The 13,288-nt window shown below is 52.5% G+C and overlaps 1 protein-coding gene across 1 annotated transcript in view; it reads left to right on the forward strand.

The window, feature by feature from the left end:
- Positions 1 to 306: 306 nt before the first annotated feature.
- LOC144741119 (uncharacterized) overlaps positions 307 to 13,288 on the forward strand; it is a 38,539-nt gene continuing 25,557 nt past the window's right edge. The window contains exon 1 of the mRNA XM_078623754.1: positions 307 to 595. Within this exon, the coding sequence (XP_078479880.1) occupies positions 403 to 595 (193 nt within the window). The 5' untranslated portion in view covers positions 307 to 402. The remainder of the gene's footprint in view (positions 596 to 13,288) is intronic.

The following is a 13,288-nucleotide window of genomic DNA, read 5'->3' on the forward strand; positions in this document are numbered from 1 at the left end:
TTTGGAGGGGAGGGAGGGGGCGGGGCTGCGGGGGAGGGGGGGTCACGCACGGGCAGTGACGCCCGCTTGGGCGGCGAGGGGGTCGGAGTTTACACGGCGCAATGAGCGCAGGGAGTGAGCGAGAGAGCGAGAGAGGAGGATGGCAGGGAGGTTGCCGTGGATGGGGGAGGGTTCAGTGAGACCGTGGGGGCGGGAGGAGCCGGTGGAGGAGAGGAGGGGGGTGGCGAAGGGCGGGGTGTGTAGAGCGGGAGGGGTCGAGAATAGGCGTGGGGGGGGGGTCAACGCTTGGCTGATAATGGCTGGGCAACACTACCCACCTCGTCTCTCAGTCTCAGCGCTTCCGTGGCGTTGGTCGCTCAGCCCGCTCTCGCCCGCCCGCTCGCTCTCCCTCTCTCTGTCTGGATGCCGCTTGCCTCCCATTGCGCTTCGGCCCCGACTGATCGGATCAGGGCCCCGCCGCGCAGAGACGGGCCGCGCCGAGGTAGGATCATGTCCCAGCCGCTGGTGGTGGCGCAGCGGCGGGCGGCGTGCGTCTCGGCGGCCGTGTCGTGCTTCAAGAGCTCCGGGGACGGCTCCGTTACGACTCTGCACACAGGTAACGCGCATTGCGAGCGGCCGGGCAGCGTGCGTAACGCGCGCGCGCGCGGTCGAGTTCACGCGATTCGCGCGTTCGCAACAGCAGCAGCAGCAACAGCAGCAGCAGCAACAGCAGCAGCAACATCAGCAGCAGCAACAGCAGCAGCAACATCAGCAGCAGCAACAGCAGCAGCAGCCGCAGTTCGCCACGTGAAGTGTCGAACACTTACTGGCGTCACGGAACGGACCCAGGGTGCCATGGGTAGACTGGCTGAGATGAGTGGCCGATGCACCACCTGTGCCCCCGACTGTGACAACCTGCAGCGTTTTAGTCTCCCGCGCTGCGCTCGTTGTTGTGAGCGTCGCTCCTCTGCCCTCCGTTGTTGCTGGAGGGCGACTGCCTCCAACTGCCCAGTAGTAGCGTCGTTCACGAGCCTCCTCCTCCACAGAGGCCGATCTTGACACCGCTGATACCGGTCAACGGCAAGTCCACTCAGCTCCACGTCCTCTAGTGCCGCGTCAGCTCCGTCTCTTCTCGAGCCCGTGCCGCACCAGTGTATCCACATTAGGCACACGCATACACACAGAGGCAAAACATTCCCCCACAGCCTTACACAGACTGTTGGGAGCAATTGCTGCTATCGTGTACCTATTAGGATATTACACACACACACATATACACACATATATATACAAGTATACGCATAAACATGCGTACACACGGGGGGACCTCTTACCTGCCGGGAGATGTGTAGAGAGCTGTTCGTTGAATGTGTGACTCAAAGTTGGTCTATTAACTAGGGAGGGCGGTGGGTAGTGCGCTCTGCACCGCAACACTCCGGCGAGCCCGAGTTCGATTCCGGGCAACGAGATCGATTATCGGCAAGGGTTAACTTCAGTGGCCGACCGATGTCAGAACTTCTCCCGAGTCCATCTCGCCGCTCCTAGCCCCCCCCCCCCCCCCGACTATTTCATATCTACTCGCACTGAGCAAGAGTGGTGAAGTATGGATGAACCCCCCCGCCCCCCCCCCCCGGCGACCGACATTCATCCAGCAGTGGATTGACAAGGAGCCGTGTATCGTGACGACCATTATTACTGCTTGCGGTATCAGATAAGCCGACGAGCGTATCGTCATCACGCTTCAATAATCGCACAAACCAGAGGATCTGCTTGGTTGTACAAATCCGTAATCGTCAAGAGCGCCTTCGTCTTGTGCTCATATTCGCTAGAAGGAGGGGATCGTCGGTCGATGCGCGTGTTCAAACGTCGAACAAATCCGGCGGTCACCGCATCGCGTCGCCGCTTTCAGATGAAGCTTCTGCGTCCCGTCCGGATCGCCTCTTCCCTTCCGATAATCAGGACGGGGGAAACTCGTTGCTTGAAGAAACGCTATTTAGCGATTGGTTCGAGAAGTCCTTCCCCCGCACCTCCGATTAGCACGACCGGCGTACGTACGGCGCGAAAGAAGTTCGGCACGCGCGCGCGGACGTGCAGCGTTACAGGGGACGCGTCGGCGTTTTGACGATACCACCCGCATATCAAGTAACCCTATCGTGGGAGGAGGAGGAGTGGGGGGGGGGGGTTACGCGTCGATGGAAAACGTGTTGTAAGTGCCTTGTCTGCCCCCCCCCCTAATACCCACGACGATCTCCGGGAGAATTCGCGCAACGCGCATGTTGACATGTGGCTGCGAATCGTGATACTGACGAGCTCACACGCATGTCGTTGGCATGTTACCGTAAGCCGCGCGTTCTTGTTCAAATCGGGCGCGGAGTGAATATCCATCACGCAACGATGGTCGTACTGTAATCGCCACTTGTTTTCGAAGTGGGAATTTCCCCACGCATGTAACATGCATGTAGCACGCAGCGGGCATGATGTATTGCAGGCTGCGTTGTGCGTAATGCCTCAATGGCAGACTGCGATCGGTAAACGTTAAAACTCTGACAGCCAATTGTACAGGTGACTTATACCCATACAGGTGAAATATACTTACACAGATGACATATTGGTCTGTGACCTGCTCGTGTCATATCTGTATCTCGCGGAGTCTATGCAAGCTCAAACAGATCGAGTGCTCCTTTAGGAGCTGCTTTTGGTTGTTTCGTTTTGTGTCGTCCTTCCACCGCACCTCCGATTCGCACGGGTTGGCTACATTCGGTGCGAAAGAAGTTCCACACACAAAGACAAAGATCCCCTGTATAGCCTTAGCAGACTGTTGGGGCAAGTGCTGTTAGCGAGCACCTATGAAGGCCGGCGCGGCACACGAGGGGGTGGGTGGCCAACACCACGCCCGGCCACCTTTGTCTCCCCAGTGACGATGTTTACACACCGCAGCAGGTACTAATTTTGAGGCTGAGTCGACCTAGGGGCGGCCCAGGACAGGTTCAGATAATCGTCACTGGGTGTTGGACGTGAACGGGAATCGAACTTGGGTCTCCGGGTTCGTAGCGCAGCGCACTGACCGCTACACTACCGCTCCCCACAAAGTTCAACGTACACACACACACACACACGTACACACACACACCACACACACGTACACACACACACACCACACACACACACTACACACATACACACACGTGCACACTACACACACGTACACACACACACTACACATACACACACCACACACACACACTACACACACACACTACACACATACACACACACACACTACACATACACACGTGCACACACACGTACACACACGCACACACACACGTACATACACACGTACACACTCACACGTACAGACATACACACACTACACACCATACACACACTACACAGACACTACACACACGCACACACTACACACACACACGACACACACACTACACACACATACACACACACACTAGACACACGCACACACTACACACATACACACACACTACACACACACTACACACACACATACTACACACACACGACACACACACTACACACACTACACACACACATACACACACACACTACACACACACTACACTACACACACTACACACACGCAGACACACACTACACACACGCCTTGCGACTCCCCTCCACTCATCCCTACGTCGCTCCCGAACCAACTTACACCGCATCTATGTAACGATCACTGTGCAGAGAGCAGCAGCAGCACTAGCCACGGTTACTCCACTGCTGGATGAATCATCCCTCCACCCCCCTCCCCCCCCACGCCGTTGCCACGTCTCGCAGTCTCGCGATGCGAGCGTGATTCGTCTTGCCCCTGAGCTGTCTACAAGCGAGCCGATCCCATCGCTCCATCTCCGCGGCGGACGTTCCCACTCCGGCTCGTTCGATGCAAACGGCAGCCGTGGGGGGGAGCCGTGCGTTGTAACGAGCGGCAGGTCGAACTTTGTGTGCATGGCACGTCGTGGACTTCTTTTGCACCGTACGGAGCCGGAGGTGCGGGGCTGGGATGGGGGGGGGGGAAGGATAACAAACAGAACGCAAACAACAAAAGCGGTCCTAAAAGAAACCGAGTTCTCAATATTCGAGAGTTCAAGGTGCGAAATATCTCCCGTGACGTGCTCGTGTCGCGTGCGCGCCTGGACGCCGGGGGGGCTTCGCTGCAGACGGACACGATGCGAGACACCGTGGCGGGTTTGTTAGGGCGAAGCCGTCTCCATCTCGCCTTGTGTTGTGTGTGTGCGTGCGGTGGTGTGTGTGTGTAGGTGCGGTGGTGTATGTGTGTGTACGTGCAGTGGTGTATGTGTGTGTACGTGCGGTGGTGTGTGTGTGGTGGTGTGAGTGTGTGTACGTGCAGTGGTGTGTGTGTACGTGCGGTGGTGTGTGTGTGTACGTTCGGTGGTGTGTGTGTGTACGTGCGGTGGTGTGTGTGTGTGTACGTGCAGTGGTGTGTGTGTACGTGCGGTGGTGTGTGTGTGTACGTTCGGTGGTGTGTGTGTGTACGTGCGGTGGTGTGTGTGTGTGTACGTGCAGTGGTGTGTGTGTACGTGCGGTGGTGTGTGTGTGTACGTTCGGTGGTGTGTGTGTGTACGTGCGGTGGTGTGTGTGTGTGTACGTGCAGTGGTGTGTGTGTACGTGCGGTGGTGTGTGTGTGTACGTGCGGTGGTGTGTGTGTGTGTACGTGTCGTGGTGTGTGTGTGTGTACGTGCAGTGGTGTGTGTGTACGTGCGGTGGTGTGTGTGTGTACGTGCGGTGGTGTGTGTGTGTGTACGTGTCGTGGTGTGTGTGTGTGTACGTGCAGTGGTGTGTGTGTACGTGCGGTGGTGTGTGTGTGTGTACGTGCAGTGGTGTGTGTGTGTACGTGCGGTGGTGTGTGTGTGTGTACGTGTCGTGGTGTGTGTGTGTGTACGTGCAGTGGTGTGTGTGTACGTGCGGTGGTGTGTGTGTGTACGTGCGGTGGTGTGTGTGTGTGTACGTGTCGTGGTGTGTGTGTGTGTACGTGCAGTGGTGTGTGTGTACGTGCGGTGGTGTGTGTGTGTGTACGTGCGGTGGTGTGTGTGTGTACGTGCGGTGGTGTGTGTGTGTGTACGTGTCGTGGTGTGTGTGTGTGTACGTGCAGTGGTGTGTGTGTACGTGCGGTGGTGTGTGTGTGTGTACGTGTCGTGGTGTGTGTGTGTGTACGTGCAGTGGTGTGTGTGTACGTGCGGTGGTGTGTGTGTGTGTACGTGTCGTGGTGTGTGTGTGTGTGTACGTGCAGTGGTGGTGTGTGTACGTGCGGTGGTGTGTGTGTGTACGTGCGGTGGTGTATGTGTGTGTGGTGGTGTGTGTGTGTGTACGTGCAGTGGTGGTGTGTGTACGTGCGGTGGTGTGTGTGTACGTGCGGTGGTGTGTGTGTGTGTACGTGTCGTGGTGTGTGTGTGTACGTGCAGTGGTGGTGTGTGTACGTGCGGTGGTGTGTGTGTGTGTACGTGTCGTGGTGTGTGTGTGTGTACGTGTGGTAGTGTGTGTGCGGTGGTGTATGTGTGTGTGTGATGTGTGTGTACGTGCGGTGGTGTGTGTGTGTGTACGTGTCGTGGTGTGTGTGTGTACGTGCAGTGGTGGTGTGTGTACGCGTGGTGTGTGTGTGTGTGTACGTGTGGTGGTGTGTGTGTGTGTACGTGTGGTAGTGTGTGTGCGGTGGTGTATGTGTGTGTGTGATGTGTGTGTACGTGTGGTGGTGTGTGTGTACGTGCAGTGGTGTGTGTGTACGTTCGGTGGTGTGTATGTGTGTGTGTGGTGGTGTGTGTGTACGTGCGGTGGTGTATGTGTGTGTACGTGTCGTGGTGTGTGTGTGGTGGTGTGAGTGTGTGTACGTGCAGTGGTGTATGTGTGTGTACGTGTGGTGTGCGTGTAAGTGCGGTGGTGTGTGTGTGTACGTGCCGTGGTGCGTGTGTGTACGTGCGGTGGCGCGTGTGTGTGTGTGTACGTGCGGCGATAGTGTGCAAAAGCAACACGCGTCAACAGTGCTTAGGTTTACCATAAGGACTGTCCTTCAGGAGAGCACTTCGCAGTATAAGCTACACTAATGCGGGATGACGATGTCGAGACGTGCCTTGCACTCTCGTGCTCGTGCCTTACGCCGAGCATCTCCACTCCGAGGCATCCTTGTTGAGCGTTCCAAAAAAATCTGGAGTGAGGAAATGCTACCCCTGCATACACGTAGCACGTGCGTGGATAATTGTCTTCTATATCAAAATGTGTAGATGTCATCAGTCAATCAATCGAGTCTTTATTTCAATAGCACTATTTTGTGCAAAGGATGCCATTGAAAGATAATAAACATTGTTTACGGACTAAATCGCAAGAAGAATAAAATCAATTTCCATACAAAAGTAAATCGCATTATAATTAATTGCTGTCGAAGGCCTATTAAAAAACAAACAAACACTATAAAATAATCTTAAGTAAAAGCAAGTTTTAAAAAAGGCGAGTGTTTAGATGCAACTTAAAATTTGCTTAACGATTGCGAAGCCTTCCGATCCCCGTGGCAGGCTGCTGCACAGACGAGGAGAGGTCACGCTCACTCAAGGCCGACTTTGAGTCGTGGCCCTCGGGACGACTCGGACACCGGGACCAGCGCAGGAAGGTGGAGTGAGCGAGAAGGAGAGAATGGAGGGGAGGAGGAGGAGGAGGAGGCAGGGGAGGGGGGGAGGTGACAGACGAAGCGAAGCCGAGTCAATGTGCAGCTGTCACCTCCTCCACACCGCCGCGGTGCAAAGTTGAATGATAATAAACGCGAGCGAGCGAGATAAACAAAAACAACAACAACAGCAGCAGAGCGATGCATATCCAGAATAAACGATGACTTCATCACAAACACTTAGCCCATAGGTGCACATGTGCTCTGAGTCTTCACGTGTGAGTGTGTATGGATATATGGAGCGCATACGTGTATGTGTGCGTGTGTGTGTGCCAATCATCTCGTTCAGTCAACCTCTGCCACCTGGGTCTGTCCCGCGACCTCCTGTAGCAGCGAACCTTCAAAACTTCACGCGAATGCGTTTGGAGTGTGTGTATGTATATGTATAATAGTGCGTATTCGTATATAGACTGTGTGTGTATGTATATACGTATGAGAGTGTGTATATGTATAGACACAGTAGGGGGCATTGGCGGTGCATCTGCCGGTCATCGCAGTCAACCCACAGCACCTGGGTTTGTCCCGTGACCACCTTGCCAGCGAGCCTTCGACACTTCACGTGGCCTCAAAGTGCACCTAGGCTGGCACAAACGCCGTTGTGATGTCCCCGCCACGGAATAATTTCGCCGAACGACGGAACGCGCTCACGTTTTAATTCGTTTTATTTTACGCGAACAACAAAACATCTATCTGCGTGTAACGAGAATGTAGCAGCAGCAGTAGCAGCAGCTGTTTTGTAAAAAACAGCGGACTTTTAAAAGTTTACAACCGTTTTAAAGCGCACGTGCGTTTCGTCCGGTGTTACCAACTGTGTTTACCCCGTGGATGTGCATCGCGTAGCACGGCGCTTTTTGACGCGGCGATCAACTCCGTAGACTTTGCGTTCGACAAAGTTGCATCGCTATTTACGCATTTTGGGGACGAAGCTACAATTCAGATGTATCGATTATTATTCGTATCATTGCATCCGCCTCCAATGCCATCGCCGCTAGGTTCGATTACACGCGCACAATTTTGTTGTTCAAATGACAATCGCGATTGTCGCGAGAGATTGATGGCATTTCCAGTGATGTTCTAGAAGGATTTGAGAAAAGCTGAAATTTGGGCACAAATATATTTACGTGCAAAAAGTTGCTTTAACTGCACTAATTTCTCCTCCATCCCACCCACACTACCCTCCCCTATCCCTCGTAAACAAAACTCGTCGCGAAGTCGGATTGGTTTCACTTCGAGGGCAGGAGCACCACTAAAAGTCAACAGCGATGTAAGTCTAGGCGGATCGAATCATTCGCCCCCCGCGGAGTATGACGGTGAAGCCGACAGAAAGCGTCCAAAGCTCGTTTACCATCCACAATGTAGGTGTTTGGGTTACCAGTTACATAATATCATTTACGTGTGTACACACGATTGATTTCGACTGCAGGGTGTTTACGGACGACATCCAGCAGTGGATTAATAATGGCTGATGCTGATGACGACGGTGGTCGGATTAAACTAAGGGGATGTTAACGTTTAGCGGAGTCGAGTGCAGGCTTGAATTCACATCGGCAATTTGAATCGATTTTGATCGTGGGGCCATTGTTACTGCCTGTCCCTTCAACGGCCCTCCCTTGTCTCTTCAATCTACTGGACATCCGGTTTTAAACATTAAAAAGAGCTTCATAGCTCATCGGATTCCTCGACTAAAAATACATATTCTGATTCTGTACCGTAACCCGTCTCGTTTTGCTCGCCACGTTCGTGCAGGAGGGCCTGCGTGTACGCGTGCACAACGGACGCGAACGCTGATGAATTTGTCGAGCTGAGATGTGTGTGTGTGGGGGGAGGCTTGCTGCTTATCCACTGGGTCACGAGTTACAATGAGTCGAGCGGTGGTGCAGTGCTTAGCGCGGCACTGCCGCTGTAAACCCACGGGGTCCCGAGTTCGATTACGGAACACAACGACGAATATCAGTGGCGCGCGTTATCCGAAGCGGTTCCTCGCCCCCCCCCCCCCCCCCCCCCCAATAACATGAACTTTAAAAAAACGCACTGACCAAAGTGGTGAAGTATGGTCAAGCAACCCCCCCCCCCACCACCTCTATGACCGACACGATGTATGGAGGCTTCGTCCAGCAATTGTTTGGCAAGGGGGATGAAAGGGGCAGTTAAAGATATCCGCAACCTCCGATTAGCGCGGTTGAGTACGTAAGGTTGAGTTCGTAAGGTTGGAAATACGTTTAAAATACATACACGTGCTGTATGCAACCGGCACTCACGTTGCATAGTGTGTCAACACGAGTTGCCATATACCAGTGAACGCCAGTGTATTCAGATGCAGGTAAGGGCACGTTCAATTGGTCGAGTTTTTTTTTCTTCTAAATTACTGAAAGATGTATTCATATATATATGTATATGTTATGCTATGACTCATAGCACGTGCTGTGTGTTTTTTTCGACGCGTGCTTTCTCTGGTAAAGCCCCCGTTCCTTCAGCAATACGGTATAAGGACATCTGTTGAAAAAAAGCGTCACAGCTTATCGGATTAATCCAGAATAAATAAAACAAATTCTGATTATGAAAAGTGTCCGTATATACGTGTGTGTGTTTATTTTTCACGGCCAACACCAGTGACGATTTTCTGAACCGGTCCTGGGCCTCCCCTAGGTCGACTCAGCCTCAAATGAGTTCCTGGTGCAGTGTGTAAATATCGTCGGTGGAAAGACAAAGGCGGTCGGGCGTGGTGCTGGCCTTCCCACCCCTCTCGTGTACCGTTCCGGTCTTCAATAAGTGCTCGCTAACAGCACTTGCCCCAACAGTCTGCTCAGGCTATACGGGGCACCTTTGTCTTTGTGTACTTATATATATACGTGAAGCGGCCGATGTGCGCAATGCGTCGAGAAGAGTATCGCTAAACCGGGTCGATGTGGGGCACGAGATGCTATCGTGACGACGGTCTCCGCCGATACACGGCGAGTCTTGGACACGCGCCGTCGCCAACTTAACATCGCAGCAATCACCCGTGATTATATATACAGTCTATATACAGTCTATATATACAGTATATATACAGTCTATATATACAGGCTATATACAGACTGCAGCTGTACGTGACGGCGCATGCTTTATACGTCCACGATGACAGCGTTCGCACGACTCGAAACGTTTGGCAGCGGAAACGTAAGAGAGAGAGAGAAAAACATGAAAAATATTACATAGAAAACAGGGGGAACATAGACATAGAGTAGGGAGAGAGGGGGGTCGAGAGAGAGGGGGGGTAGAGAGAGGGGGTAGAGAGAGGGGGGTAGAGAGAGGGGTTAGAGAGAGAGGGGAGTAGAGAGAGGGGGTAGAGAGAGGGGGGTAGAGAGAGAGGGGGGGTAGAGAGAGGGGGGGTAGAGAGAGGGGGTAGAGAGAGAGGGGGGTAGAGAGAGAGGGGGTTAGAGAGAGAGGGGGTTAGAGAGAGGGGGTAGAGAGAGAGGGGGGGTAGAGAGAGGGGGTAGAGATATGGGGTAGAGAGAGAAGGGGTAGAGAGAGAGGGGAGTAGAGAGAGGGGGGTAGAGAGAGGGGGTAGAGAGAGAGGGGGGTAGAGAGAGGGGGGAGGTAGAGAGAGGGGGTAGAGAGAGAGGGGGGTAGAGAGAGAGGGGGTTAGAGAGAGAGGGGGTTAGAGAGAGGGGGGTAGAGAGAGAGGGGGGTAGATAGAGGGGGTAGAGAGAGGGGGGTAGAGAGAGAGGGGGGTAGAGAGAGGGAGTAGAGAGAGAGAGGGGGGTAGAGAGAGGGGGTAGAGAGGGGGGGTAGAGAGAGGGGGTAGAGAGAGGGGGGTAGAGAGAGAGGGGGGTAGAGAGAGGGGGGTAGAGATATGGGGTAGAGAGAGAAGGGGTAGAGAGAGAGGGGAGTAGAGAGAGGGGGTAGAGAGAGGGGGTAGAGAGAGAGGGGGGTAGAGAGAGGGGGGAGGTAGAGAGAGGGGGGGTAGAGAGAGAGGGGGGTAGAGAGAGAGGGGGTTAGAGAGAGAGGGGGTTAGAGAGAGGGGGGTAGAGAGAGAGGGGGGTAGATAGAGGGGGTAGAGAGAGGGGGGTAGAGAGAGAGGGGGGTAGAGAGAGGGAGTAGAGAGAGAGAGGGGGGGTAGAGAGAGGGGGTAGAGAGGGGGGGTAGAGAGAGGGGGTAGAGAGAGGGGGTAGAGAGAGAGGGGGGGTAGAAAGAGGGGGGTAGAGAGAGGGGGTAGAGAGAGGGGGTAGAGAGAGGGGGTAGAGAGAGAGGGGGGGTAGAGAGAGGGGGTAGAGAGAGTGGGTAGAGACAGGGTAGAGAGAGGGGGTAGAGAGAGGGGGTAGAGAGAGGGGGTAGAGAGAGGGGGTAGAGAGAGAAAGGGGGGGTAAGAAGGGAGGAGAGCAGAGCGTGAAATCTTTCATTTAAAAGGGGGGGGGCACATAAAGCAAAGCATTACAAAAAACACAAAAAAATAAATGTTGAACGAAGCAAAGTGCCGACTACACACCGATCATCTTCTTGTTTCCTCTGATCGTAACAAAAAAGAAGAGAGAGAGAGAGGAGTGAAGTAGCGACGATTATCTGAACCTGTCCCGGGCCTCCGCTAGGTCGACTCGGCCTCAAGTGAGTAGCTGGTGCGGTGTGTTAAACTTCGCCACGAGGGAGACAAAGGCGGCCGGGCGTTGTTCTGGCCCACTCACCGCTTCGTGTGCCGTTCCAGCACCCCCCTTGGTAGGTGCGCGTTAACATCACTCGCCCCAACAGTCTGTTCAGGCTATCGATGATTCGTTTACGATTCAGTGCACGTTACGCTCCCAATGTTACTTTCGGAACTGGCAGGCCCTTCTACTACGCGTTGCACAGAACCGATCGTCCGATGTCAGATTACTTAGATCATTTTTTTTTTATCCGAATCGATATCTACTATAGATGCGACTGCTCCTGGCTTGGTAGTCGAGAAGATCGGCGTAAGGCACTACCACTAGAATGCAAGGAACGCCCGTCCCTTAATAATCCTATTTACTATTGTGCACCTTATATTCCTATCACTTTATGCACAAGTATCTCAGCAAAATAAAAATAATAATCGACGTGTGGATATGCAAAAAACAAAAGCAATTGATTGATTAAAAAAACATATCATTGCATGATATATATTTATAATAATAGTAGTACAAACTTAACTCACTCGTCAACACACACGCATGTGATATTACACATGAAGAAGGTCCATTGTCCGAAACGTTGCGGGTTTTTATATATTTTAAGACTCCAGTGGTGTTGACGAGTGTGTTGAGATCGTTGTGAAGTGCGCTTGGACGCCACTGTTAACGCCAAATCTAATTTCGTAAATTTGTTTAAGCACAATATTAGCGAGGGGTTTCTAACGTTGATAAATGTTTTGGCAAAGCTCATAACATTGATAAATAGACGCGCGCTGGGGCCAGTCCTATTGCATACATATTTTGTCTACACACACTTTTTTACATATATGGGAGAGAGAGAGAACAAAAACTGATGCACGTAAACTACGAATCTTACGTTTTCCACACCGAATGTTTTGTTACGACCGCATGATTCTTAAAGTTTCTGTACGTGTGTACGTTGAATTTCTGTCGCACAGTTCGTAGCCAACCGTGCTAATTGGAGGACCACGAACCAAACGTAATTCTAAAGAAATGAGTTTTCAATCGAGATCATTTTAAAAAGTGCACGGCTCCCTGCGACTTCCCAATATCTGAAGAGAGAGCGTTCCAGACGGCCACAGAAGCAGCACCTGACATCGAACTGATGCAGTGATCGCCTTAGTTAGATGGCCATCGATGTGCTCGATGTTTTTTTTCAATTCATCGATTCGCAATCGCCCAGAACCTCACCAACGCCCGGTGTGGTCGCGTTCACGGTGGCGATGGGCGGCCCATTTGTGTTGTGATCGATCTTCAGCTGCAGAGGAAGTCATCCGCACGTCCGATTAGCACGCTTGGCTACGTACGGCGCTAAAGAAGTTCAACATACAACATACATTCATACAAGTATTCCCTCTTTGATTTGAAGCTTTCGCGACTGCAGGAGCCCATACTCTTTGGTTCTTTCGGTTAAAGTCACGGAGGTAGAAAAATCTAATAAAAAAAACTAATATATGACGACGTTTCGATCGCAACACAAGCGGTCGTCGTCAGGCGGAAAAAAATATGTATTTTTCTCTCTACGTGACTTTACCGAAAGAACTAAAGAGTAAGTATTCCCTTGTACACATTTAAGACTCTTTTTGTATTTACTTGGTACCTGAATTATCCGTTTGGACCTTGCATATGATTTATTTATAAATAAATACAGGACGGTTCATTTATAGATACCCCATTAAAATAACACCGACACGTGACACATATATAGAAACTCGTATTTGCTTTCGTAACTTCTCTCTGCACGTCTCGTGTGTTGCATTACATCGTTGAACACTTTGCTCCGTAGCACGCGGAGGCCACGTGGGCTCTCGCGACGTCCAGTCGCCAGTTGAGAGGGCTGGGTGGGACATCGGTGGGGGGGGGGGGTCTCTGTACATGGATCACGCTGCCGAGCGAAACGTCGCGTGACGATTGTTCACGAATCGGCAGCACACGTGCGCGCGTTGTGTCGCATTCACAT

Source organism: Lampetra planeri, unplaced genomic scaffold (assembly GCF_965212315.1).
Source record: "Lampetra planeri unplaced genomic scaffold, kcLamPlan1.2.h2 scaffold_427, whole genome shotgun sequence".
Taxonomy (NCBI): Eukaryota; Metazoa; Chordata; class Hyperoartia; order Petromyzontiformes; family Petromyzontidae; genus Lampetra; species Lampetra planeri.